Raw genomic sequence first — 26,202 nt, 5'->3', positions numbered from 1 at the left:
GCCGGTTTTCTGCCTTTTTGTTCTTGTTGCTGTTTTCACTGCCTCAGGCCTGAGGGCTGGGTGTGCCTGTTGGATGAGCTGCACCAGGCCTGAGTGATGGGCTGTGGGCTGTGAGTCAGCGCCAGGGATGCAGTAACACTATTTATTAAATGAGGTGTCTTTAAACAGAAACACCGTAAAACACGGAGACATATCGGTCGGTTGATGAAAATGTGACTACAAGTTCACAGAAACCTGACCCGTATCCCCCAGGACACGCCTCCCATGACTAACAAGAGCCAATGCATGTCATTCTGCTTTCCGCAGTGGTTAAGGCTGTAGCGCAGCTTTGCATAGACTGGAGTTTGCGTTTCTCGGTTACTGTCGGTAGCTGTGCGTAGCTCCTGTCTGTTTTCACTGGCTTGTCCCTTTTTCATCAGTCCGGACGCGTCTTCCTTAGTGAGTAGCACTGGAGGCTTTCCCGTGAGGCCTGGGGAATATTTCCCCGTCCACTCACTGTCCGTTGCTGAGATTTTCCGCACCCTGTGTTGGATGTAACGAGAGCGATCCTCTGCCCCTACTTTCCGGCTCCTTGATTTGTGTCTAACGTGGAATAGTTTGTGTTGTTTTGGTTTTGCCTAGTTCTCTGAATTATCTAGAACATTTTCAATGCAATGCAGAGATCATTCCGACCTAAGGATCACGGACGGCTGACCTTCCGAACATTGTGTACTTATTGGTTTATCAGTGGTTTCAGGTGCAGGCTTTAAACACGGGCTTCTGGTCTGTTTCTGTGCTCCTGACTGTCTGACTTGCTTTAAGGTGCTTTTTAATCACGCGCATCCTGTGGCTTTGTATTTCTCAGGGCCCCTCCTGTCACCCGCATTCCGTCTTCCGCGAGGCTCTATTTGTCCTTGAGCATCATTTCCTCCAGGCCCAGAAGCTGCGAGGGGGGTTCGCGAGGCTGTGTGGGTCAGGGGAGGGCTACATCCGTGGCTGGATGCCTTTGAGTCACGCCTTCGAGTCACATCTGTTCGCCCCCTTTCCTGCTTGTCCTTCGGGCTTGGTCTGCCTGCGTGACCAGTGCCCCCAGGCCGCGCCTCCGTAAAGCCAGGTTACTGTTACCATCAGTTGTCGGTCTTCCAGGGTGAGGTCAGTGTGGGAAACGCGGGGGAACAAATGGACTCCACACAGTGATTCCTTCCATACTCGCCAGACAGGTCACGGCCACAGACTCCTCTCTTTCTTGATAGTTTTGGAAATTTAGTCAAATTACTCTTTTTTTTGTTGTTGTTGTTAATCCTCACCCAAGGGTATTTTTTTCCATTGCTTTTTAGAGAGAGAGAAAGGGAGGTAGGAAGGAGGGGGGAGAGAGAGACATTGATGTGGGAGACACATTGATTGGTTGCCTCCCACACGCACCCTGATGGAGGCCAGAGATCAAACCCACAACCCGGCCACATGTCCTTAAGTGGGGATTGAACCTTGGACCCTTCAGTGCCCTGGCCGGTGAGCTAACCACTGGGAACACTGGCCAGAGCTCAAGTTACACTTTTTATTCATAGTCTTCAGAATTCTGTGTAGGTCACCTCCCTTTCAGCGAAACATGGAATAACTACATAGATCCAACGAAGGTCATGCCTGCAGTTACGCAGTCATCATCAACTGAGGATCCAGCTGTAGTCACACCCTTAGCTTTTAGGAGTCAGTGTCTGCCTGTGATGGTGTGGACTTACCGATGTTTCAGACAAGCACCTTTCTTCAAGCGCTCCCTTGCTATATGAATAAATTGAAGTATTATCATATCTTCTTACGTATCTATTTCCTGGAAACATCTAAAATATCCATGTATGGGTTTTGTTAATTAAGCTTTTTAAGCATTAAACTGTCTTCCACAGCTGGAAGCACAATTCAGCCTATGTGCTGGCGTACACTGGGCATGGCTTCCAGAGAAAATGGCGCCTGTCTGCTTGTGAGCGCTGCTTATGTCAGGGCTGTCATAAGCACTTCCGATGTCTGTTTGAGGCGCACGAAGTTGAAACGCGTCACCAGGCATTTCCATGATCCCTCAGCTCTTTCAAATGCTGTTCGGCACATTTTCACTCTCAGTTGCACACATTTCCATAAAATGATCAGCCTCTCCACGATCCATCTTTTCCCTAAACCCAGTCTGTCCTCTTTCATTGTGTCCGCGCTTGCCTCTCCTCACCCCGCGTCGCAGAGGCCTGTGTGTTATATATAGGCGATTGCCGATATAATTCCTCCGCCTTAGAAGTCTCATTTCACCACATCACCACGCTCGGTACATTAGGCCATAAACATATTTTGCCCGAAGGCTTCTACATGACGTTCTTAAAGTTCCTTCTGTGACTTATTGGACTTTAACTCTATTGGTAATATTCTTTTCAGACCAAGAGAGGCAGTAAATCTAAAAAACTTACAGATTTTACTGCTATAATGTTCACCCCCCCATTCTCCTGGGAGGAGAGCCTTGCTCCCTTGGTGGGACATTCGTTCTACCTGTCGGATTCTTCTTCTTCACTGATTAATTATTTAATGAAATCAAAGAGACTTTTTTCCCTTAGAGATTAAAGATACTAAATACAAATATTTCCACTGACTTTCTTCCCCAAAGTGGAACAACTGTATATATTTTTTCTTTTCGTGCTTTGTTTTTAGTTACTTTATTAGTTAAACCCAGGATAATTCAACAGACAATGGTTATTTCGGTTGTTTTTGGTGTTTCTTTTACGTTATAAATTAGATTCTAAGAAATTAACAAGTAAGAATTTTAAAGCAGCTGCTAAATGTATGCTAGTCCTAAGGATGCTGGGACCCAGGATGCTGGGACTGAGGATGCTGGGACCGAGGATGCTGGGACCGAGGATGCTGGGACCGAGGACGCTGGGACTGAGGATTCTGGGACCGAGGATGCTGGGACCGAGGATGCTGGGACCGAGGATGCTGGGAACGAGAATGCTGGGACCGAGGATGCTGGGAACGAGGATGCTGGGACCGAGGATGCTGGGACCGAGAATGCTGGGAACGAGGATGCTGGGAACGAGGATGCTGGGACCGAGGATGCTGGGACCGAGGATGCTGGGACCGAGAATGCTGGGAACGAGGATGCTGGGACTGAGGATGCTGGGACCGAGGATGCTGGGACCGAGGATGCTGGGACCGAGAATGCTGGGAACGAGGATGCTGGGACCGAGGATGCTGGGAACGAGGATGCTGGGACTGAGGATGCTGAGACCGAGGATGCTGGGACCGAGGATGCTGGGACCGAGAATGCTGGGAACGAGGATGCTGGGAACGAGGATGCTGGGACCGAGGATGCTGGGACCGAGGATGCTGGGAACGAGGATGCTGGGACCGAGGATGCTGGGACCGAGGATGCTGGGAACGAGGATGCTGGGAACGAGGATGCTGGGAACGAGGATGCTGGGGCCAAGGATGCTGGGAATGAGGATGCTGGGACCGAGGATGCTGGGGCCAAGGATGCTGGGAACGAGGATGCTGGGAACGAGGATGCTGGGAATGAGGATGCTGGGAATGAGGATGCTGGGACCGAGGATGCTGGGGCCAAGGATGCTGGGAACGAGGATGCTGGGAACGAGGATGCTGGGAACGAGGATGCTGGGAACGAGGATGCTGGGGCCAAGGATGCTGGGAATGAGGATGCTGGGACCGAGGATGCTGGGGCCAAGGATGCTGGGAACGAGGATGCTGGGGCCGAGGATGCTGGGAACGAGGATGCTGGGAATGAGGATGCTGGGAATGAGGATGCTGGGAATGAGGATGCTGGGACCGAGGATGCTGGGGCCAAGGATGCTGGGAATGAGGATGCTGGGAACGAGGATGCTGGGAACGAGGATGCTGGGAATGAGGATGCTGGGAATGAGGATGCTGGGACCGAGGATGCTGGGGCCAAGGATGCTGGGAATGAGGATGCTGGGAACGAGGATGCTGGGAACGAGGATGCTGGGAATGAGGATGCTGGGAATGAGGATGCTGGGACCGAGGATGCTGGGGCCAAGGATGCTGGGAATGAGGATGCTGGGAACGAGGATGCTGGGAACGAGGATGCTGGGACCGAGGATGCTGGGGCCAAGGATGCTGGGAACGAGGATGCTGGGACCGAGGATGCTGGGGCCAAGGATGCTGGGAATGAGGATGCTGGGACCGAGGATGCTGGGAACGAGGATGCTGGGACCGAGGATGCTGGGAACGAGGATGCTGGGAACAAGGATGCTGGGACCGAGGATGCTGGGAACGAGGATGCTGGGACCGAGGATGCTGGGAACGAGGATGCTGGGAACAAGGATGCTGGGACCGAGGATGCTGGGGCCAAGGATGCTGGGAACGAGGATGCTGGGAACGAGGATGCTGGGACCGAGGATGCTGGGGCCAAGGATGCTGGGAATGAGGATGCTGGGACCGAGGATGCTGGGGCCAAGGATGCTGGGAATGAGGATGCTGGGACCGAGGATGCTGGGAACGAGGATGCTGGGGCCAAGGATGCTGGGACCGAGGATGCTGGGGCCGAGGATGCTGGGGCCAAGGATGCTGGGAACGAGGATGCTGGGGCCGAGGATGCTGGGAACGAGGATGCTGGGTCCGAGGATGCTGGGAACAAGGATGCTGGGAACGAGGATGCTGGGACCGAGGATGTTGGGACCGAGGATGCTGGGACCGAGGATGCTGGGACTGAGGATGCTGGGACCGAGGATGTTGGGAACGAGGATGCTGGGAACGAGGATGCTGGGACCGAGGATGCTGGGATCGAGGATGCTGGGAACGAGGATGCTGGGAACGAGGATGCTGGGACCGAGGATGCTGGGACCGAGGATGCCTCTGTTCTAAGGCAGTGTCAAGTTTTAGGGTCATTTGAGCCCTCTTCCCGATTCTCTTTCCAGCTCTCCTCAGTGCCTTCTAGCTCTTCATCTGTGACCATTCGTTCACTTCATGGCATGTACATTCTGTGGAAGAAAGCATATGGACCTGTTAGGTTCCAAGCCCTGCGCCCACACGTGCATTCCTGGTTTTCTGGATAATGAACAAACCCTCTAATAGCTCCACATGCAGAGGGTGCGTCCGTGCGAGGGGGAGTGTTTCTCCCCACAGTTACCCCTCGGGAGTGCCCACCCCTGACGTCCGAGGAAGCCGCTCAGGGCGGGCATGGAGCAGCAGAGGTGCCCGCAGGACACTGGGGCCTGTGCCCAGCGGCTACTGAACTCGGTGGGTGAGGAAATGTCTCAATATTTTAATCGATTCAGCTGACCCAGATTCCCCCAGAATGAATGGTCCCCGATATTAAACCTTTAGATCTTTTCCGGAAGCATCCTTCGAAGAGAGCAATGATGTCAGAAAAGGAACAAAGGGAAGAAATGACCGTGGACGTGCCAGCATCTGCCTCCTGCAGGGAGGAATAGTTGTGGCCACAGCAGCAATGTCCCCCTCGGTCCTTCGTGGCGACCCTGGTGGTGCCTGCCCTCCCGCCTTCCTCCCATGTCCTGCCCCACGGCCTTCGTGCAGCCACCAGAGCTGAGCTCACCGCTTCCAGCTGCGTCTGGCCCGGCCCACTGCCCCAGGCCCCAGGGGAGAGCTGGCTGCAGGATCCTGGGAGGAAGTGGAAATCGTTAGGCACCTTTGGCTACGTTGTGGCTGGTTGTGCATCTGGATTAAGCGCAGTGGCTCCCGGGCGTGCTGGGGAAACACGGGCACACCGCCAGGTGCTCATGGCGCTCGTGGCCTCGCCGAGGCTTCTCCAGCACCAGGAGGGAGGAGGGAGCTTAGACCAGCCAGCGCCCTCCCGCTGCGCCCTCCAGGGCCCTGAGACCTGCTCAGTAGGCTCCTCGCATGGATGTGACCTCCGGGGGTTTCTAGTAACAGCAGCCTGAACCAAGCATGCCGGAGGCCCAGTGAGGTTTACAGACGATTATGTGGAAGCAAGATGTGAACTTAATGCCCTTTTTTTTAATTCTGTGACAATTAAGTGAATTACCGTATATAAATTACCTAGCATGGTGCTTCATGCGTAGTGCTTCATGCAAAGTAGGCATGAACAATTACTAAGATTATTACTATTACTATTATATTATGATGATGATGATTACTGCCCTGCTACTGGTTACCGGCCCCACCGCCCCTCCACAGCCTCACTCCCAGTGGAGCTGGAGCGCAGGGTGCTAAGGAGCGCAGGCACCCCTCCCCCCCAACCAACCCTAACCCTAACCCCCCACCCCCCACCCCCAACCCCCTGTGCATGCTGCGGCTGGCAGGCTGCGCCATGTGGTCCTGGCACGCGGTTCTTTAGGGTCCAGGTACCTTCACTTAAGGGAGACTTGTGGGTAGTGATTAGGGTACCAGGCCCGTCTCTGAGCCCCCTGCCCCCACCGTGAGATTTACCAGCGTATGACTAGCACGATTTCAACAGTAACGGCCACAATGTATGGACATGGACTTGCTTAGTCTGTGCCCCACAAGTCCTGACCACCAAGGGCTGGCAGGGTGGCTGCTGGCAGGTTCCTGCAAAGGCCAGAAGAGGGGCAGGGAGGGCAGAGGGCAGGCTGGAGAGCAGGTTGCTCAGGAGCGCAGGTGCCCTCCGTGTCGTCATCACCATAGTGTCACCTCCACGTGTGCTTTGGTGCTTTAAAAAATGCTGTTTACCTGTTTTTAAGTGCTTTCTCCCTGTTCTTGACAAAACTTTAGACTGAAACCACCTCCCCCCCACCCACCACACACACACATTTCCTCCTATTGGATGAGATTTATGGTGTTGAAATTATTTGGAAAAAACTAGTTATTTTCCTTGAGGCAAATTCCTTGAAATCAGTCAGTAGGGCCCTGCTGGCCTTAAACACGCCGTGTCCACAGGCACTGCTTCGGTGCCTTAGGGGAGGGCCTGCGCGGGCCTGGCCTGCAGTGGCCCCAGCACCTGTCACTCACCGGGGAAGGAGGGTGGACTGTCCCCTCCAGCCCAGGTGGGCTTCTGTCAGGCTCCTGGCCGGCTGCTCACGGTGGGTCCCCTGCTATTTGCCTGCGTTCGCTCTGAGGCTTCCATTTGCCCGATGTAGCGACATTCAGAAGGGGACCTTGGGTCCTTTCTGTGCGCATCTCTGTCGGGGCGCCCCTGCCTGCTGCACAGCCCCAGAGTTAGAGCGGAAAAAGCAGGGCGACGTCCTGAGTGTAGCATTTCTGCCACACAGCGGCCTGGGCTCGGGAACCACACCCTTGAGCTCACTTAGGAAGGAAACAGGCGAATGGCTGGCTGGGTCTCCGCTGGAGAGCGGGGTGCTCTGAGGACCGCCGCCCAGAGGCCAGGAAGACCAGCAACAGGAATGCGGGCTCCGGGCCGAGAGCGCGCTGAGTGCAACCCCATCTCAATCTCAGAAGCTGTGTGATTTTTTGAAAAGCAAGTACTTAATCTATATGAGCCCTCTTTTTAGATCAATAATATGGCAATAACCTTTCCTACAAAACATCATTTCGTAGATTAGAAATAGTGCAGGGAAAGTGCCGGGCAATTTATCATGGTTAATATTACTTACAGGACACGATTAGTGAGAATATAATCCCCCTTAGACCAGTGGTCGGCAAACTCATTAGTCAGCAGAGCCAAATATCAACAGCAAGACGATTGAAATTTCTTTTGAGAGCCAAATTTTTTAAACTTAAACTATATAGGCAGATACATTCAACTTTAAATTCATAGTTTTCTTCTTTCGTTTTTCTTTGCTCCTTCTTTGTAGCCACCTCAAACAGGGCACCTAAAGAAATGTTTCATTTTATAATAATAAAGCCACAAACACAAAAGAATTACAATTCTTAAATTGATGACAAAAATACCTGTAGGATTTGCAGCTGGTTGGAAAAATACAGGTAATTTTATGCTTCGAGTAGGTACTTTTGTCACCCACTAGCACTAACCACTGCACAACGAGACTGCTGACTGGCTCACTCAACTCATGGATGAATCACGCGCGCCTCCCCCGCGCTGCATACCCCCGGCCGCCTGCGCTGTGTCTCTGGTCGCCCGACCGACCGACACCCCCACTTCTTCTAACGCCACTTCTTCAACATAGACTCGCCCAGGCCGAAAACCGACTTCTGCACATGGGCCATGAAGTTTCAATCGCACTGTATGTGTGTGTCCGCACGTGGTATTTTGTGGAAGAGCCACACTCAAGGGGCCCAAGAGCCGCATGTGGCTCGCGAGCCGCAGTTTGCCGACCACTGCCTTAGCGTATATTCCTGAGAGAAACGCTGAGTGTATGTATGGGGTGCAACATTTCCTTGGGTTTGTTACAGTGTCCCGGGTACATATGGCACATATTTAGCAATAACCCAGCGTGGCTCAGGGCTGCGAGGTGAGGTGGCCCGCTCTCTTCGTCTTGCTCGTGGAAGCGGCGCTGAGTAGAGGGCCGCAGGCGTGTGCTCACAGGCGGCCGCAGAGGGGAGCCACGCAGCGGCACGCCGCACGCTCCCCCTGCCTGAGCGCCTCCTGAGAAGCCGACCTGAGGGGGAGAATTGTTCCCCATGAAGTGCGCCTACAAAGCCAACAGCAGGAGAGGCCTCGTGCCGTATCCTGTGGCCCAGACCCCAGGTCCCCGTTGCAGAGGATAGAAACGGTCTCAGAATCTCCTGCGACTCCCCTTAGTAACGGAAGGAGTGATCGCCACGTCCGGTGCACACTTCAGACCCGGCAGCACCCGGCATCTGTCAGCGCATCCCACCAAGCGTAATGGGACATGAGCCTCCCGGGACAAGATGAGCTCCCTGGCCACTGCCATCTGCCTTGCAGCCATTTCTCACTGCGCTTGAGGAGAAGCCTGCGTTGGGATCCACCTGACTGCAAGCATTATTTTGATTACTTGTTTCATTCGACATTTACCTTCTTTTAATTAGATCACATACAATCATGAGGGAATTTAGAAAACCATTCATGTAATGACCTGTATCTAAGTACATCTTCTATGCTTTTGATTGTAATCTTCATTCATGTATGGGCAACATTTTTTTTAAAACATATTTTATTGATTTTTTACAGAGAGGATAGGAGAGAGATAGAGAGTTAGAAACATCAATGAGAGAGAAACATCGATCAGCTGCCTCCTGCACACCCCCCACTGGGGATGTGCCCGCAACCAAGGTACATGCCCTTGTCCGGAATCGAACCTGGGACCTTTCAGTCCGGAGGCCGACGCTCTATCCACTGAGCCATACTGGTCCCAGCAACATTTTTTAAAAACATATTTTTATTGATTTCAGAGAGGAAAGGAGAGAGAAAAAGAGATAGAAATGATGAGAGAGAATCATCGATCAGCTGCTCCCTTCATGCCCCCCACCAGGGTCGAGCCCACAACCTGGGCATGTGCCCTGACTGGAATCAAATCAGTGACCTCCTGGTGCATGGGTCAATGCTCAACCACTGAGCCACACCAGCTGGGCAGCACCACTTACTTGACATATGGAGTGACCTGCCAGGCAGTATCTCCATGCTTCCCCTGGCCCACAGCCTGGATGAGAACTAGGATATAATGAGACTTTACCCCCCAACGCCCTTACTTGAGCTCTCCCGTCATCAGCAGCACCGGTCTGCGTCTCCAGAGTTCGTCCTGTCTCACTGGCAATTCCGTGAAGAAATTGGGCTCATCTTTACATTTGATTTTTAATAAGGAAACATACTTTATATTTAGTATATGGCCTCCTTCACTCAGTATTGTTTGCAAGGTGTTTCCACGTTGTTGCTAATATGAATGCATTGTTTATTTTTACTGCTGTGTCATATCCTCTTATCCAAACATGCTATATTTTTTATCAGTTCTATTGTCGATAGATATTGGTGTTGTTCCTGATTTGGGTCTATTATGAAAAACACTGCCATGAGCATTTTGCTTCCTAGGAAATGCCTTTTCCTAGTAAATTTCATTCTGACAAGTAGGTCCATATTTCAAGTGGACCTACTTCTCAGAATGAAATTTCCAGGTCATAGTTTATGCATAAGCTCAGCATTGACAAATACTGAAAAATGATTCTTCAAATTGCTATGCACACATTTTCACTTTATCCATCAGCCTATAAGATTCTCATTCATTCCAATTCTTACCAATTCTTGATATATTCTGCCTTTTTCTTTTCAGCAATTTGATAGATGGTATTATCTCATTGTGGTTTCAATTTGCATTACCTTGAAGAATAACAGGTTAAGCAATCTTAAGGTATAATCATCTGGATATTGTCTCATTTTAATATTAGCAGACCTGTATTTTTCCTGATTTGTAGATTTTTTTTTCATAAATTATATGCCAGTCAGGTGTATGTATTACAAATATTCTATCCTCCTTTTTTGCCTTGAATTTTCTCTTAATTTCTCTAATGTTTTCATTAGATGAGAACTTAGTTTAATTTTATGCAACCCAACTCATCATTTCCCCTCATATATTGTGCTTTGTGCTCTTTCAAGGAAATTAATGAAGGTACTTTCTTACATTAGTTCTAGACATTGTCCTCTATTGAGTTACCTTTCCTCTTTAGTTCTATAATATACTTTCAATTTTTAGTATATGGCTTGAATTCTTGGTAATTATCTTTCATATATTGCTTGTATGTCATTGTCTCCTTTTTTCATGGAACTATAATTCTATGTGTGCTAAACATTTTCTTTTTCTTTTTTCTAACCTATGTTATTCCCATCCTTCAAGCTGAGCCTTTATTTGGAGTCACCTGAATTCATGATCCTTTGTGTCTAATCTTGTTAATCCACCTATCAAGTCCTCCATTTATACTATTTTATTGTTAACTAGATGCCCTGTGCACAAAAATTTGTGCACTGGGCCGGGGGGGGGGGGCCCTCAGCCCGGCCTGTGTACTCTCGCAGTCTGGGACCCCTCGGGGGTGACCACCTGCTGGCTTAGGCCTGCTCCCTGGGGAAACAGGCCTAAGCTGGCAGTCAGACATCCCTCTGGCAGCCTGGCAGCCCTCGGGGGATGTCCACTTGCCAGCGGGGAGCAGGCCTAAGCTGCAATTGGACACCCTTAGTGCTGCTGAGGAGGTGGGAGAGGCTCCCACCACCACCACTCTACCGGCAGCGGGCAGCCTGGCTTGTGGCTGAGCAGAGCTCCCCCTGTGGGACTGCACTGACCACCAGGGGGCAGCTCCTGCGTGGGTGGGGGCTGGCTGGTTTGCCCTGAAGGGTGTCCCGGATCAGGGTGGGGGTCTCGCTGAAGTGCCTGGCCAGCCTGGGTGAGGGGCTGAGGGCCATTTACAGACTGGCCACAACCTCTTCAGGGTGGGGGTCCATGCTGTAGTGCCTGACCAGCCTGGGTGAGGGGCTGATGGCTGTTTGCAGGCTGGCCACAGCCCCTTCAGTGTGGGGGTCCCCACTGGGGTGCCTGACCAGCCTGGGTGAGGGCTGAGGGCCTTTTTCAGGCTGGCCACACCCCCTTCAGGGTGGGGAGTCCTGTTGGGGTGCCTGGCCAGTCTGGGTGAGGGGCTAATGGCTGTTTTCAGGCTGGCGAAACCCCCCCACCCCAGTGGAGACCCTCACCCCATGAGGGTGTGGCCAGCCTGGGTGAGGGGCTGATGGTTTTTCAGGCTGGCCATGGCCCCCAGCCACCCAAGCTCCCAGTGGAGGCTGGCTGGAAGCAGGTATCTGGGATTTATTTGTTTTCTATAATTGAAACTTTGTTGCCTTGAGCAGAGGCCACAGCCGGCCAGGGCAGGCGAGAAGCTTGGCTTCCTCCATCACCGGGGCAACCAAGCCTCCTGCTTGCTCCAGCTCCATGGCTGCCGACTGCCATCTTGGTTGGGTTAATTTGCATATAGTTGCTCTGATTGGCTGATGGGCGTGGCTTGGGGCATGGCAAAGGTGCAGTCAATTTGCATGTTTCTCTTTTATTAGATTAGATGCTATAATTACCTTTTGATTTTTATTAGCAGATTAGTGGCCCAGTGCATGAATTCTTACACATTGAAAGGCAATTAATTAGAAGAAATATTTCAATATTGCTATTCACCCTTCACCTCTATAATAGAAGTGTCAACCAGATTCATGATCAACAATGACAGATTGAAACACACACATGTGATTGGCCCCAGAGAGAGCTTTATATGTATCTTGCATGTGCGAGTCAACTTAGCCTTTTATAGATATAGAATAAACTTGCTTCATCTGCTTTCTGATTTAGCTGAACTTTTTCCAGCCCAGTGAAGCACCCCAACTTCTCTTTCAGGTAATTGTCAGCAACACAGCAGTAAATATCAAGCAGATTATTATTGTAGATCATGCAGGGAGAACAAAGGGTAAAATATTAAACTGCAGCAGTGTTTGACTAAATTCTGTGCAGTGAGAAAACCTGAAATTTTCAAGGTCCACCATTTTTACTTCTTTTCAGTTGGATCAAGTTTCTAAGCTTTCTAAATCTCCATTTTCTGGCTAATGAAAAGAAAATAGGATTCCACCAAGTCTCCTATCTACCTATTCCAGGACTTCTGTGAGGATCAAATGAGATGAGAGAAATGCTTCACAGACATTTGGTTACAGTGTGAAATGTTTGCACCTGGCTATAAAGCGAGTCGTGTTCCTGGGCTGAGGAAACTGCAAGGAGGCTCGTTGTCGCTAAGGAGAGGAAGCTGGGTGTTGCTATGTGATGTCAGTACCCGGACAGTGGACACTTAGCATATTAGCCTTATATAGAGAGAGATATTAACTATTTACTAAAATGTCTTCCTAAGGCATGTTTTCATAGATCGGTGAATCATAGTTCTTATGAAGCGCTTATGGTATAATCTTAACATCTAGATGATGCTTGAATCTCTGTATTTTTTTGTTTTATTTTTATTTCCTCTGTTGTGTGGGAATCGATCTCATGTTCTGACGCCTGGTAATTTATGATTGAACCCTAACCATTGCTTCAAAATATGACAGTCATGCCCATGTCTGGACGATGCCGCTTCCTCCAGAGATGGCTCACGTGCGCATTTCAGACTCATGCCCGAGCCCAGCACTGGACTGCGCACGGGTTAAGCTGGGTTAAACCCGGTGTCTTTTTGGAGGCTGGCCTGGCTCAGCTAGGCCTTCCACCATGAGTGCAACCTTCAGGTTCTGCCGTGCTAACCAGACTCCTGCCCGGGCCCTGCCCTCCTCCTGCCAGGCCTGCCCGCTCTGGGACCCCAGAAGGTTTACAGTCTCTCCATCCTCACAGGCCCTCCTGCCTCTTCCTCAGCCGCCAGCGCTGCCCTGCGCAGGGATCAGCAAATGCCAGGAGGGAAGAGAATGGCACCAGGACAGTCTCCTTGCAGCATTTCCCTTTCAGTCTGAGATTTTGTTTCCTCCAATCGTGGTTTTCCTGGTAACTTCCCGAAACCTCCGAGGGACTTCATGCATTTTTCCAGCTCCCCCAGCTGCTGCCTTCAGTCGAGATGGTCTGACACCAGCTGGTCCGTCACAACCAAAGCCAAGTCCCAGTGCGCAGTCCTGTGAGGTCAGAGCCTGCGCCACAGGAATCGGGCAAGAAGTCACTCAGCTCACGCTGGCCCGCTTCCTTCCTGCAGACGTGGTGTGGACTGTTTCCACCTTTCCTTGGGAGGATGTGTTTCAGGCCGGCATTGTCCTTGTCAGAAACATCTTCCCGGTTTATTCCCAAGTGACCAGGGCCTTCCGTGCTCACCCAGCAACGCAGGACGGCCAGCTCCGCTCCCGGGCTCCACGGAGAGGCCTCGAAGCCCCGCGGAGGACGCGGCGGCTTTCGCGCGCTGTCTGCTCCCTTCATACTGCCCACGGTCTCCATGTCTCATTTTAAGTACTTTCATCACTAGTCTCTCCAGCACTAGAACATACAGGCATCTAAGGCCGGACTGTCTCATTTGCCCTCATTTCTGACATGGAGTTGAAGCTCAACATGTTTACTGAGCGAATAAATAACTGAATTCCTTACAACTCCACCGCTAGCTTGTAACTCACTGAAAATGCCCAGCCTTGTTCTGTGAAACGAGGCGGTGAGGACATGAGTGGACATGGAAGGGGACATGAGGGGGACCCTAGCCCAGGGCCTGAGGCCAGCACCGCCCCCCTCCTGATCTGATTTAATTCTTGGCCCGGGTTCGGGGTCTGCTGTATGTTCTGCAGGTCCTTCTCAGGTGTTCATCCTTTCCTTTAGTCAGTTGGAATGTGCGCTATTACAATTAAATGAGGTGAGTAATAAACTACTCCACCGCTTTTTAAATTCTGTTATTCCAAGCAGCTTGTATGCATTTTCAAGATATGAAGCTACATCATGATTTTCTATTTTTTTTTAAAATATATTTTATTGATTTTTTACAGAGAGGAAGGGAGAGAGACAGAGAGTTAGAAACATCGATGAGAGAGAAACATCGATCAGCTGCCTCCTGCACATCCCCCACCGGGGATATGCCCGCAACCTAGGTACATGCCCTTGACCGGAATCGAACCCGGGACCCTTCAGTCCGCAGGCCGACGCTCTATCCACTGAGCCAAACCGGTTTCGGCCATGATTTTCTATTAATACGACTTTTAAACAGACTGTATAAGATTGGTACGCAGTTTTACTGATGTCACGCAGAGTGTTTTGAAATTGACATCTTTACCTCAAAAATGTCAGTGGACGCTTCATATTGTCCAATATTGAAAAGGAGAGAATGTGGAGATTACATAAGCCTGCAGAGGAAGAATGAACAGGACAGCTTGCTAGCTGAGTGGGTCGGCATGAGGTGCCATGGCCCCACATTTACTATATATTCATACTGATAAACATGTTATTTAGAATGCTTATGGAGCTAGTAAAAAAAGAGCTAAGTAGAAGGGTAACGCTGTTTATTGTTGAAAGAAGCAAGCTACTCAGTGGTGGTCAGCAAGGACTCGGGCTCTTTCTGTCTCTCCTCACAGGCGCCCAGGGTGTTGGCCCAAGTCCCCAGCCCCGTCTTTTCACGCATCCAAGACGCTGCTGTGGACCCGGGGGTGAAGCTCAGCCTCGTCCAAAACACAGAGGGCAGTGCCCTTCCTGGGTTGCTTTTAAGATCTGAAATCTAAATTTTCCCCCAAACTCCCCACCCCTCACACTTCCTCAGAAATCCCATTGCTAAAGTTTCTGGTGAGTTCTAACAATGGCCAAGCAGACGGGATATTCCCTCTATCCTCAAATGTGCCATTTGGATGAAAACTTATGACAACTTTAGCTTTGGTCACAGGCTTATGCCTTAGGAACATAGAGACCTGAAACAAAAAACACCCAAATACCTGGTATTTTTAGCCTCTGTTATGAAACGTGAGTCTGGCCAGGGATAAGGACATGGCTTTGGGGTAGATAACCACTAATGGTTGCCACATGTTAAGTTTTAAACAATTTCCAGTTTCTGATGATGAAGTTAGACATTATGCAAAGTAGATTAAGTGATTATACTAAAATTCTCTGTGATGATTTAGGTGTCTTTGAATATGAATTTAGGAAGAAGTATCAATGAATCAATTTTTTTTAAATTAAAACTTTATTGTTCAGATTATTACATTTGTTCCTCTTTATTCTCCCCACAACTCCCCTCCTCCCAGTTCCTGCCCCACCCTCCGCCCTCACTCCCCACCCACTGTCCTCATCCATAGGTGCACGATTTTTGTCCAGTCTCTTCCCGCATCTCCCACACCCCTTTCCCCACCAAGAATAGTCAGTCCATTCCCTTTCTATGTCCCTGATTCTATTATAATCACCAGTTCATTCTGTTCATCAGAGTATTTATTCACTTGATTCTTAGATTCACTTGTTGATAGATGCATATTTGTTGTTCATAATTTGTATCTTTATCTTTTTCTTCCTCTTCCTCTTCTTAAAGGATACCTTTCAGCATTTCATATAATACGGGTTTGGTGATGATGAACTCCTTTAGCTTTTTCTTATCTGTGAAGCTCTTTATCTGACCTTCAATTCTGAATGATAGCTTTGCTGGATAGAGTAATCTTGGTTGTAGGTTCTTGCTATTCATCACTTTGAATATTTCTTGCCACTCCCTTCTGGCCTGCAAAGTTTCTGTTGAGAAATCAGCTGACAGTTGTATGGGTATTCCCTTGTAGGTAACTGAGTTTCTTTCTCTTGCTGCTTTTAAGATTCTCTCTTTGTCTTTTGCTCTTGGCATTTTAATGATGATGTGTCTTGGTGTGGTCCTCTTTGGATTCTTTTTGTTTGGGGTTCTCTGTGCTTCCTGGACTTGTAAATCTATTTCTTTCACCAGGTAGGGGAAGTTTTCTGTCATTATTTCTTCAAATAGGTTTTCAATATCTTTCTCTCTCTCTTCTTCTGGCACCCCTATAATTCAGATGTTGGTATGCTTGAAGCTGTCCCAGAGGCTCCTTACACTATCTTCATATTTTCGGATTCTCTTTTCATTTTGCTTTTCCAGTTGGGTGTTTTTTGCTTCTTCGCATGTCAAATCTTTGAATTGATTCTTGCGCTCCTCTGGTCTGCTGTTGGGAGTCTGTATAGTATTCGTTATTTCAGTCAGTGTATGCTTAATTTCTAGTTGGTTCTTTATCATAACCTTGAGGGTCTCATTAGATTTCTTGTACATCTCATTAAGTTTATTGGCAGTCTCTAGAAGACTCTTGAAAGACCTCAAAAGTGTGGTTTTGTATTTTATTTTATTTTTTTTTTATTGCTTAAAGTATTACAAAGGGTATTACATATGTATCCATTTTATCCCCCCGCCCTAGACAGTCCCCTAGCCTCCCCTATCACCCAGTGTCTTATGTCCATTGGTTATGCTTATATGCATGCATACAAGTCCTTTAGTTGATCTCTTACCCCCCTACCTCCTGCCCCCCAACCCTCCCCGGCCTTCCCGCTGCAGCTCGACAATCCGTTTGAGGCAGCTCTGCCTCTGTATCTATTATTGTTCAAAAGTTTATAATGGTCTCTATTGTCCACGAATGAGTGAGATCATGTGGTATTTTTCCTTTATTGACTGGCTTATTTCACTTAGCATAATGCTCTCCAGTTCCATCCATGACGTTGCAAATGGTAAGAGTTCCTTCCTTTTTATAGCAGCATAGTATTCCATCGTGTAGATGTACCACAGTTTTCTAATCCATTCATCTACTGATGGGCACTTAGGCTGTTTCCAGATCTTAGCTATGGTGAATTGTGCTGCTATGAACATAGGGGTGCATATATCCTTTCTGATTGGTGTTTCTGGTTTCTTGGGATATATTCCTAGAAGTGGGATCACAGGGTCAAATGGGAGTTCCATTTTCAGTTTTTTAAGGAAACTCCATACTGTCTTCCATAGTGGCTGCACCAGTCTGCATTCCCACCAGCAGTGCACAAGTGTTCCTTTTTCTCCACAACCTCTCCAGCACTTGTCGTTTGTTGATTTGTTGATGATAGCCAGTCTGACAGGTGTGAGATGGTACCTCATTGCTGTTTTGATTTGCATCTCTCGGATGATTAGTGACTTTGAGCATGTTTTCATATGTCTCTTGGCTTTCTGAATGTCCTCTTTTGAAAGGTGTCTATTTAGGTCCTTTGCCCATTTTTTGATTGGATTGTTTATCTTCCTTTTGTTAAGTTGTATGAGTTCCCTATAAATTTTGGAGATTAGGCCCTTATCAGATATGTCATTGGCAAATATGTTTTCCCACACAGTGGGTTTTCTCGTTGTTTTGTTGATGGTTTCTTTTGCTGTGCAGAAGCTTTTTATTTTGATGTAGTCCCATTTGTTCATTTTTTCTTTAGTTTCAAGTGCCCTAGGAGCTGTATCAATGAAGAAATTGCTTCGGCATATGTCTGAGATTTTCTTGCCTTTGGATTCTTCTAGAATTTTTATGGTATCCTGTCGTACATTTAAGTCCTTTATCCATTTTGAGTTTATTTTTGTGTATGGTGTAAGTTGGTGGTCTAGTTTCATTTTCTTGCATATATCTGTCCAATTTTCCCAACACCATTTATTGAAGAGACTATCTTGGCTCCATTGTATGTTCTTGCCTCCTTTGTCAAATATTAATTGAGCATATTGGTTCGGGCCGATTTCTGGGCTCTCTATTCTATTCCATTGATCTATATGCCTATTCTTGTGCCAGTACCAGGCAGTTTTGAGAACAGTGGCTTTGTAATACAACTTGATATCTGGTATTGAGATCCCACCTACTTTGTTCTTTTTCAGGATTGCTGCAGCTATTCGGGGTCTTTTTTTATTCCAGATGAATTTTTGGAAAGTTCGTTCTAGATCTCTGAAGTATGCTGTTGGTACTTTAATGGGAAGTGCGTTGAATTTATAGATTGTTTTGGGTAGTATGGACATTTTGATGATGTTGATTCTACCAATCCATGAACACGGTATGTTCTTCCATCTGTTTATGTCTTCCTCTATGTCTTTTTTCAACGTCCTGTAGTTTTCTGAGTAGAGGTCTTTTACCTCTTTAGTTAAGTTTATTCCTAGGTAGCTTAGTTTTTTCGGTGCAATGGTAAACGGGATTGTTTTTATAATCTCTCTTTCTGAAAGTTCACTATTGGTGTATAGAAATGCCTCAGATTTCTTGGGGTTAATTTTGTATCCTGCTACATTGCCAAATTCATGTATTAAGTCTAGTAGCTTTTTGATGGACTCTCTAGGGTTTTGTATGTATAATATCATGTCGTCTGCAAATAAGGACAGTTTTACTTCCTCTTTTCCAATTTGGATGCCTTTTATTTCTTCTTCTTGCCGAATTGCAATGGCTAACACTTCCAGTACTATGTTGAACAGGAGTGGTGAGAGGGGGCATCCCTGTCTTGTTCCTGTTCTTAGGGGAAATGGTGTTAGTTTTTGTCCGTTGAGTATGATGTTGGCTGTGGGCCTGTCATATATGGCTTTTATTATGTTGAGGTATGATCCTTCTACTCCCACCTTGCTGAGAGTTTTTATCAAAAATGGGTGTTGAATTTTGTCAAATGCTTTTTCTGCATCAATTGATATGACCATGTGGTTTTTTTCTTTCAATTTGTTTATGTGATGTATCACGTTTATTGATTTGCGGATATTGTACCATCCTTGCATCCCTGGGATAAATCCTACTTGGTCATGGTGTATGATCTTTCTGATGTACTGCTGGATCCGATTTGCTAAGATTTTGTTGAGGATTTTGGCATCTATGTTCATGAGGGATATTGGCCTGTAATTCTCTTTCATTGTGTTGTCTTTACCTGGTTTTGGTATTAGGGTGATGCTGGCTTCATAGAATGAGCTTGGAAGTGTTCCTTCCTCTTGAATTTTTTGTAGTAGTCTGAGGAGGATAGGTTTTAGTTCTTCCTTGAATGTTTGGTAAAACTCCCCTGTGAAGCCGTCTGGTCCTGGGCTTTTGTTTGATGGAAGCTTTTTGATGACTGCTTCAATTTCTTCCATAGTTATTGGCCTGTTGAGATTTTTAGATTCTTCCTGATTGAGTTTTGGAATGCTGTATTTTTCTAGGAATTTGTCCATTTCCTCCAGGTTGTCTAGTTTGTTGGAGTAAAGCTGTCCATAGTATTTTTTAACAATCATTTGTATTTCTGTGGGGTCTGTTGTTATTTCGCCTCTATCGTTTCTGATTTTATTTATTTGGGTCCTCTCTCTCTGCTTCTTGGTGAGTCTGGCTAGAGGTTTGTCAATCTTGTTTATCCTTTCAAAGAACCAGCTCTTGGTTTCATTGATTTTCTGTATTGTTTTTTTGGTCTCTATGTCATTTATTTCTGCTCTAATCTTTATTATCTCCTTCCTTCTGCTCACTCTGGGGTTTTCTTGTTGCTCTCTTTCTAATTCTTTGAGTTGTAGAGTTAGATGATTTACTACCATTTTTTCTTGTTTTTTGAGATAGGCCTGTAGAGCTATAAACTTCCCTCTCAGGACTGCTTTCAATGTGTCCCATAGGTTTTGGATTGTTGTGTTTTCATTGTCATTAGTTTCCAGGATGTTTTTAATTTCTTCTTTGATCTCATTGGTAACCCAATCAATATTTAATAGCATGCTATTCAGCTTCCAGGTGTTTGAGTATTTTGGGTTGTTTTTATTGTAGTTTATTTCTAATATTATGCCATCGTGGTCTGCGAAGACGCTTTTTATGATTTCAATCTTCTTGAATTTGGGGATACTTTGCTTGTGACCCAATATGTGGTCTATTTTTGAATATGTCCCATGAGCACCTGAGAAGAACGTATATTCTCTGGCTTTGGGGTGAAGTGTTCTGAAGATGTCTATTAAGTCCATCTGATCTAGTGAGTCATTTAGGATTGCTATATCTTTGCTGGTTGTTTGTCTATAGGACTTATCCAGTGCTGTCAATGGTGTATTAAAGTCCCCTACTATGATTGTATTGTTGTCGATCTCTCCTTTGATATTTTCCAGGAGTTTTTTTATGAATTTGGGTGCTCCTACATTGGGTGCATATATGTTTACCAGGGTTATATCTTCTTGTTGTATTGATCCCTTTAGTATTATGAAGTGGCCTTCCTTATCTCTTGTTAAGGCCTTCACTTTGAGGTCTATTTTGTCCGATATAAGTATTGCTACCCCAGCTTTCTTTTCCTTTCCATTTGCCTGAAAGATATTTTTCCATCCTTTCACTTTCAGTCTGTGTGAGTCCCTTCTAATGAGGTGGGTTTCTTGTAGACAGCAGATGTATGGGTCATGTTTTTTTATCCATTCAGCCACTCGATGTCTTTTGGTTGGAGCATTTAGTCCATTTACGTTTAAAGTTATTATTGAAAGGTACTTGTTTGTAGCCATTTCTTTTTGTGTGTGTGTGTGGCTGTTTTCTTTCTGAGCTTTTTATTTCTTCTTTTTATACCAGTCCCTTTAGCATTCCTTGCATTGCTGGCTTGGTGGTGACAAACTCCCTTAGTCTTTTTTTGTCTGTGAAGCTTCTTATTTCCCCTTCAAGTTTGAATGATAGCCTTGCTGGATAGAGTATTCTTGGATTCAGTCCTTTGCTTTGCATCACTTTGTAAATTTCAGTCCATTCTTTTCTGGCCTGATGTGTTTCTGTTGAGAAGTCATTTGACAATCTAATGGGAGATCCCTTGTATGTAACTTTCCGTCTCTCTCTTGCAGCCTGTAAGATTCTCTCTTTGTCCTGAACATTTGCCATGGTGATTATGATGTGTCTTGGTGTGGGTCTTTTCGGGTTCACCTTGTTTGGGACTCTCTGGGCTTGTGTGACTTTTTTCTTCCCCACCTCAGGAAAGTTTTCTGATATTATTTCTTCGAGTAGGTTTTCTAATCCTTGTTCATCTTTCTGTTGTTCTGGTACTCCTATTATTCGTATGTTGTTTTGTTTCATGTTGTCCCAAAGCTCCCTTAGGCTCTCCTCCTGTCTTTTAATTTTTTTCTCCAATTGCAGTACATTTTGGGTGTGTTTTGCTTCCTTGTCTTCTAATTCACTTATTCGGTCCTCCGCTTCTCCTAGTCTACTGTTGATACTTTCAATGGAGTTTTTCATTGCAGCTATATCACTCTTCATTTCTTCTTGGGTCTTACTTAGGTTGTTGATTTTTTCATCTGTTTCTTCTAGCTTCTTCCATATGTTATCGATTTTTTCATCTGTTTCTTCTAGCTTCTTCCATATGTTATCGATTTTTTCATCTGTTTCTTCTTGCTTCTTGAAGAGGTTGTCGATTTTTTCCTCCATCCGGTTTATGCACTCTAGGATCCTTATTCTGAATTCTTTATCTGTCATGTTGCATGCCTCTGTATTACTTAGCTGCTTTTCTGGAGAGTCCTCCTTCTCTTTCCTTTGGGGGTTTCTTTGTCTACCCATGTTTGATCTCACTGACATATCTAGATGTTGAGTTGTTCAGTGGTTGCTCCCTTGGTGGCAGTGACTCCTTGGTCTGTGGTTGCTCTTCGGGCGGTTGTGGTAGCAGCTGCTCTTCAGTTGGCAGCAGCTCCTCTGGTGGGTGCTGTTCACAGCTGTGGTGGCTCTTCCGGCTGGTGGGGCGAGGTTTCACGTACAGCTGCTGTTCCTCAGCAGAGGATGAGGTGCTCAGGAGGTTGCTGTTGCTTGGATCTGCTGCGTTGATTTAAAGGCACAAAATACAACACAACAAGGCACCACGTACCAGGCACTATACACAAATATATTCACGATATTGATAACCCCAATTAAAGGTGACCACCTGAATTAAGAGAATTAGGGGATAAGGAAGAAGGAAGAGAAAAAGATAAAAGAGAAAAAGGAAAAGAAAAGTAGGGACCAAAAAAAGGGAGTGCAAAAATGAAATTGGGAAAAAGGAAGGGGGAAAATAAAAGCGAGAAAAGAAAAGAAAAAAAAAAAAAGAGCGAAAAGAGAGAATGAAGTGGAAGAGGGAAGAGACTTTTTATATGAGGAGAATACTCCTATAGAACAGCCATTAATCCCAACAAATTCCAGCAACAGCTCCCTGGATATGAATGCAAACTAGAAACAACCAATAATATAACGATGAAAATAGAATGGTGAACACTAATCCCAAAATAAAATGAAGAAAAAATAAAATGGCACTTTAAAAAATGGTAAAATGGTAGCAGTAATAATACTGGTTAAAAATAAGAAGGTAGTAATTAAAAGGGTAAAATCAGGTGATGGAAAAAGAAGAAAAGAAAGAAAAAAAAAAGAACAGAAAAAAAAAAGAATGAAAAAAATAATTGGTTTCTTAGTTAAAAAGTGAAAAAAGAAAAAAAATTGCAGTAGTGAAGGTCCTTCGTTTCTTCTATTCTTCAGTGTGGCTCGCCTTAGACCTTCCAGGTATTCAGGAGAGTGTTGAGTTTCCCTGCGATATACTGTTCCTCTGTGTTGTAAACCACAGTCCTTATTTTAAAGCATGCCGCATTTATTTCCCAGACTGCCTTATTTTGTGTTTAGCAAAGAGTCAGTTTGTGGGTCAGCCTCTGGGTGGCAGTGTTCTGGGGTTGGCCTCTGAGGCTATAGGGCCTCTCTGTCCAGTGGAAGTTCACTGCCCAGAGCTGACTGCGTAATAGTTAGTTACCGGTGCTATGTTGTTGCTGGGATTGAAAATCCCCCTATAGGCCAGACCCTGTTAACTCCCAGGGACTGATCAGGTTATCTTAATCCTTGATCTCGTACAGGGTGGAATCTGGGTGTGGCTGTGCTCCTTGCCTGGGGGCTGGGGGGAGGAGACTCCCTCTCAGGAGCGGGTGGCTGCCCCAGTCCCGGGCTCTGGGGTGTCTCAGCACTCAATTCACTACCACCTCTCCCGGCTCCCCCTCTTTCCCCAGTCTCTCCCCAGATTCCACTCCCCAGCACACTCTCCCTCTCTTCAGCACAGGTGAGTGTCTGTATCCGAAATGTCCCATGAACAGGATTCAGTGAAAACAAACAAACAAATGCCGGCCGCGGAAACGGGGAAGGCTTGGTTTCTGTAAGCTTCTTCTCTTACCGGGACTGCATGGTCAGGTCAGCTCTTCAGGCTGCCCCCTTTAGGCTCAGTCCTCCGTAATCACAGAACCCAGCTCTCAATTTCCCTGGCGGCGCCAGGAATCCCGCGGTTCTCCTTTCCCCCGTCAGGGGCTGTGCCTGTCCCAAGGGACGCGGCTGTCTGCCACGCGGTCTCCCTCCGACTCTCTGGGCTCAGAGGTCTGGCAAACTTTCCTGCCCAAGTCCCTGGTTTTTTTTTTACCTTACCAGGGGAGTTCTGCTCTTCCCGGCTGTAAACCCTCTCACCAGCTGAGCAATTTCGCCAATTCGGTGTGAGTGTTACTAGCTTCAGCTGCTCGTTCCATTTGCTCCGGGACACGACCTGGGACACGTCTGCCTATATCGCCGCCATCTTGGTTCTCCTCCCAAAAGTGTGGTTTTGAACTCTATATCCAGCAGTTTGCTTTCCTCCAGTTCTGTCATTTGTGTCCTGTTTCTTTGTCTCGGCATTTTTTATGCTTCGCTGTGTTGATAGAGTGCCTTTCTGTGCTAAGTGTCCCAATTACCTGAGGTAGACACTCTTGGTGCACCCCCTTGTTGTCTTTGTGCACAGTCTTGTTGTAGCTAAGCCTTGATTGTTGTAGGTAACATGGGGAGGGATTTGACCTCCAGGCCAATTGGCTGTGAGAATCAGCTGTGTCTGCAGTGGGAGAACTTTCTGTGCTGGATCTCTAGGGTGGCGCTAATCTAGCCTCTGCCTGAGGCTATCCAGCAAATGCCTCCCTGCAAGGCTTGGGCAGGGCGTGTCCCAGGGGATCAAAAGAGCGGGTGGAGCATGCAGTTATGGCTGCTCTCAGTCCTGTCCCCAGAGGCTCTGCCTCTCAGTGTCCCAGCAACTGCTGAAAACCTCAGAGAGAAAGCTGCCCTCGAGTTCCGACTGATGCCAGACAGTCCCGCTTCTCCTGTTTGAGTCTGGGTCCCCAGTGACTCGCCCAGAACTGGAGCTCAGAGCCTGAGACTCCCTCCCGATTGAAACAGACAACTGCGCCCTCAGCCGCCAGGCCGCTCCGCACGCACCTCTGCACCTTTGTATTTTACTTCCGCACTGTGCCTCCTCTGAGTCTCTGTATGCTTTTCTCTTTCCTTCTAGTTGTAGAATTTTCCCTTAGCCAGCCTTCCTGTGGTTCTGGGTGATGTCCGTTCCGTCTTTTAGTTGTATTTTTGAAGTGGTTGTGTGAGGCAGCAATCTCCGGTGTTTACCTATGACGCCATCTTGGTTTCTCCCAATGAATCAATTTTATAATTAGTGGAAATTCAAATTCATCTTCTATATCAAAATATTGATGAAGAGAAGACTAGCAACTTTTCTCCTTTGCCTATTTTTATTACTTTGTTATTTATTTATTTGTTATTTTTAAATATTTTTATTGATTTCAGAGAGGAAGAAAGAGGGAGAGAGATGGAAACATCAATGATGAGAACCATTGATTGGCTTCCTCCTGCATGCCCCCTACTGGAGACCGAGTCTGCAACCCGGGCATGTGCCCTTTAGCAGAATTGAACCTAGGACCCTTCAGTCCGCAGGCAGCTAGGGCTATTTTTAAAATATTTATTGTTGAAAGTATTACATAGATCTCCCTTTTCCCCTCATTGACCTCTTCTAGCCCACTCCCGTCCCCCCCACCAGACCCCCACCACTCTATTATCTGTGTCCATGGGTTATGCATATATGCATACAAGTTCATTGGTTGATTTCTTCCCACCCACTCTTCCCTGACTTCCCTCTGAGGTTCAACAGTCTGTTTATGCTTCTATGTCTCTGGTCTATTTTGTTAATTTATTTTGTTCATTAGATTACACAAACGAGTGAGATCATGTGATATTTATCTTTCTTTGACTGGCTGATTTCACTTAGCATAATACTTTCCAGGTCCATTCATGCTGTTGCAAATGATAAGAGTTCTTTCTTTTTTTATTTCTGTGTAGTATTGATGAGATTCTAAATATTTTCTTTGGCTTTCCTCTAGAATTAGATCCAGTGACCCAGAAACTTATGCTCCAAACAGCTAAACCAACTTTTGGTCATATCACAGATGTAAGTAAAATGTTCAAATTATAGTAAGTATCACATTCATGGCAATTAAATGCAAGCCTCTATTATATTTTAATTTTATTAGCAATACAATAATATTATCCACTCTCTAGAATATAGTGGAATAGGATACTTGTAAAAAGTTCATACAATGGCCCTAGCCAGTTTTGCTCAGTGAGTAGAGTGGCCTGAGGACCAAAGAGTTCCGGGTTTTATTCCAGTTAAGGGCACATATTTCAGTTACAGGCTCCTTCCCGGCCTGGGCCCTGGTCAGGGCATATGCAGGAGGCTAACCAATTGATGTGTTTCTCTCACATAAGCATTTCTCTCTTCCACTCTCTCTAAAAATCAATGGAAAAATATCCTCTGGCGAGGATTAAAAAAAAAAAAGAAAAGTTCTTACAATGGTCCATCTACCTATATTTGTGTTTTAATGTTACTTACAGTAATATTTTTGGTAACATAGAGATTTGTAACAGACTACAGAAAACTTTCATAGCCCATCTCAACAAAAGTATACCATGTAATCAGCCTTACATAGAAGAGTTCCATCTAGTTTTTTCTTCTAGGACTTCTATAGTTTTAGATCTTATGTCTTAGTCTTTAATCCATTTTGAGTTGATTTTGTGTATGGTGTGGGATAAGAGTCCAATTTCGTTCTTTTGCATGCTGGCAATATGTGCAACATGGTGGAACCTTGAGGACCTTACACTAAATAAAATAAGCTAGTCATATAAAGACAAATAGTGCATGACCCCAC

General features: G+C 46.6%; 1 protein-coding gene across 1 annotated transcript in view; it reads left to right on the top strand.

Moving 5' to 3' along the window:
• CNBD1 (cyclic nucleotide binding domain containing 1) overlaps nucleotides 1-26,202 on the top strand; it is a 218,481-nt gene that overhangs the window by 154,692 nt on the left and 37,587 nt on the right. The window contains exon 11 of the mRNA XM_059672816.1: nucleotides 25,378-25,445. Coding sequence (XP_059528799.1) covers nucleotides 25,378-25,445 — 68 coding nt within the window. The remainder of the gene's footprint in view (nucleotides 1-25,377; nucleotides 25,446-26,202) is intronic.

Source organism: Myotis daubentonii, chromosome 17 (assembly GCF_963259705.1).
Source record: "Myotis daubentonii chromosome 17, mMyoDau2.1, whole genome shotgun sequence".
In the NCBI taxonomy this organism is placed as follows: Eukaryota; Metazoa; Chordata; class Mammalia; order Chiroptera; family Vespertilionidae; genus Myotis; species Myotis daubentonii.
This window is presented reverse-complemented; position numbering and strand designations above follow the sequence as displayed.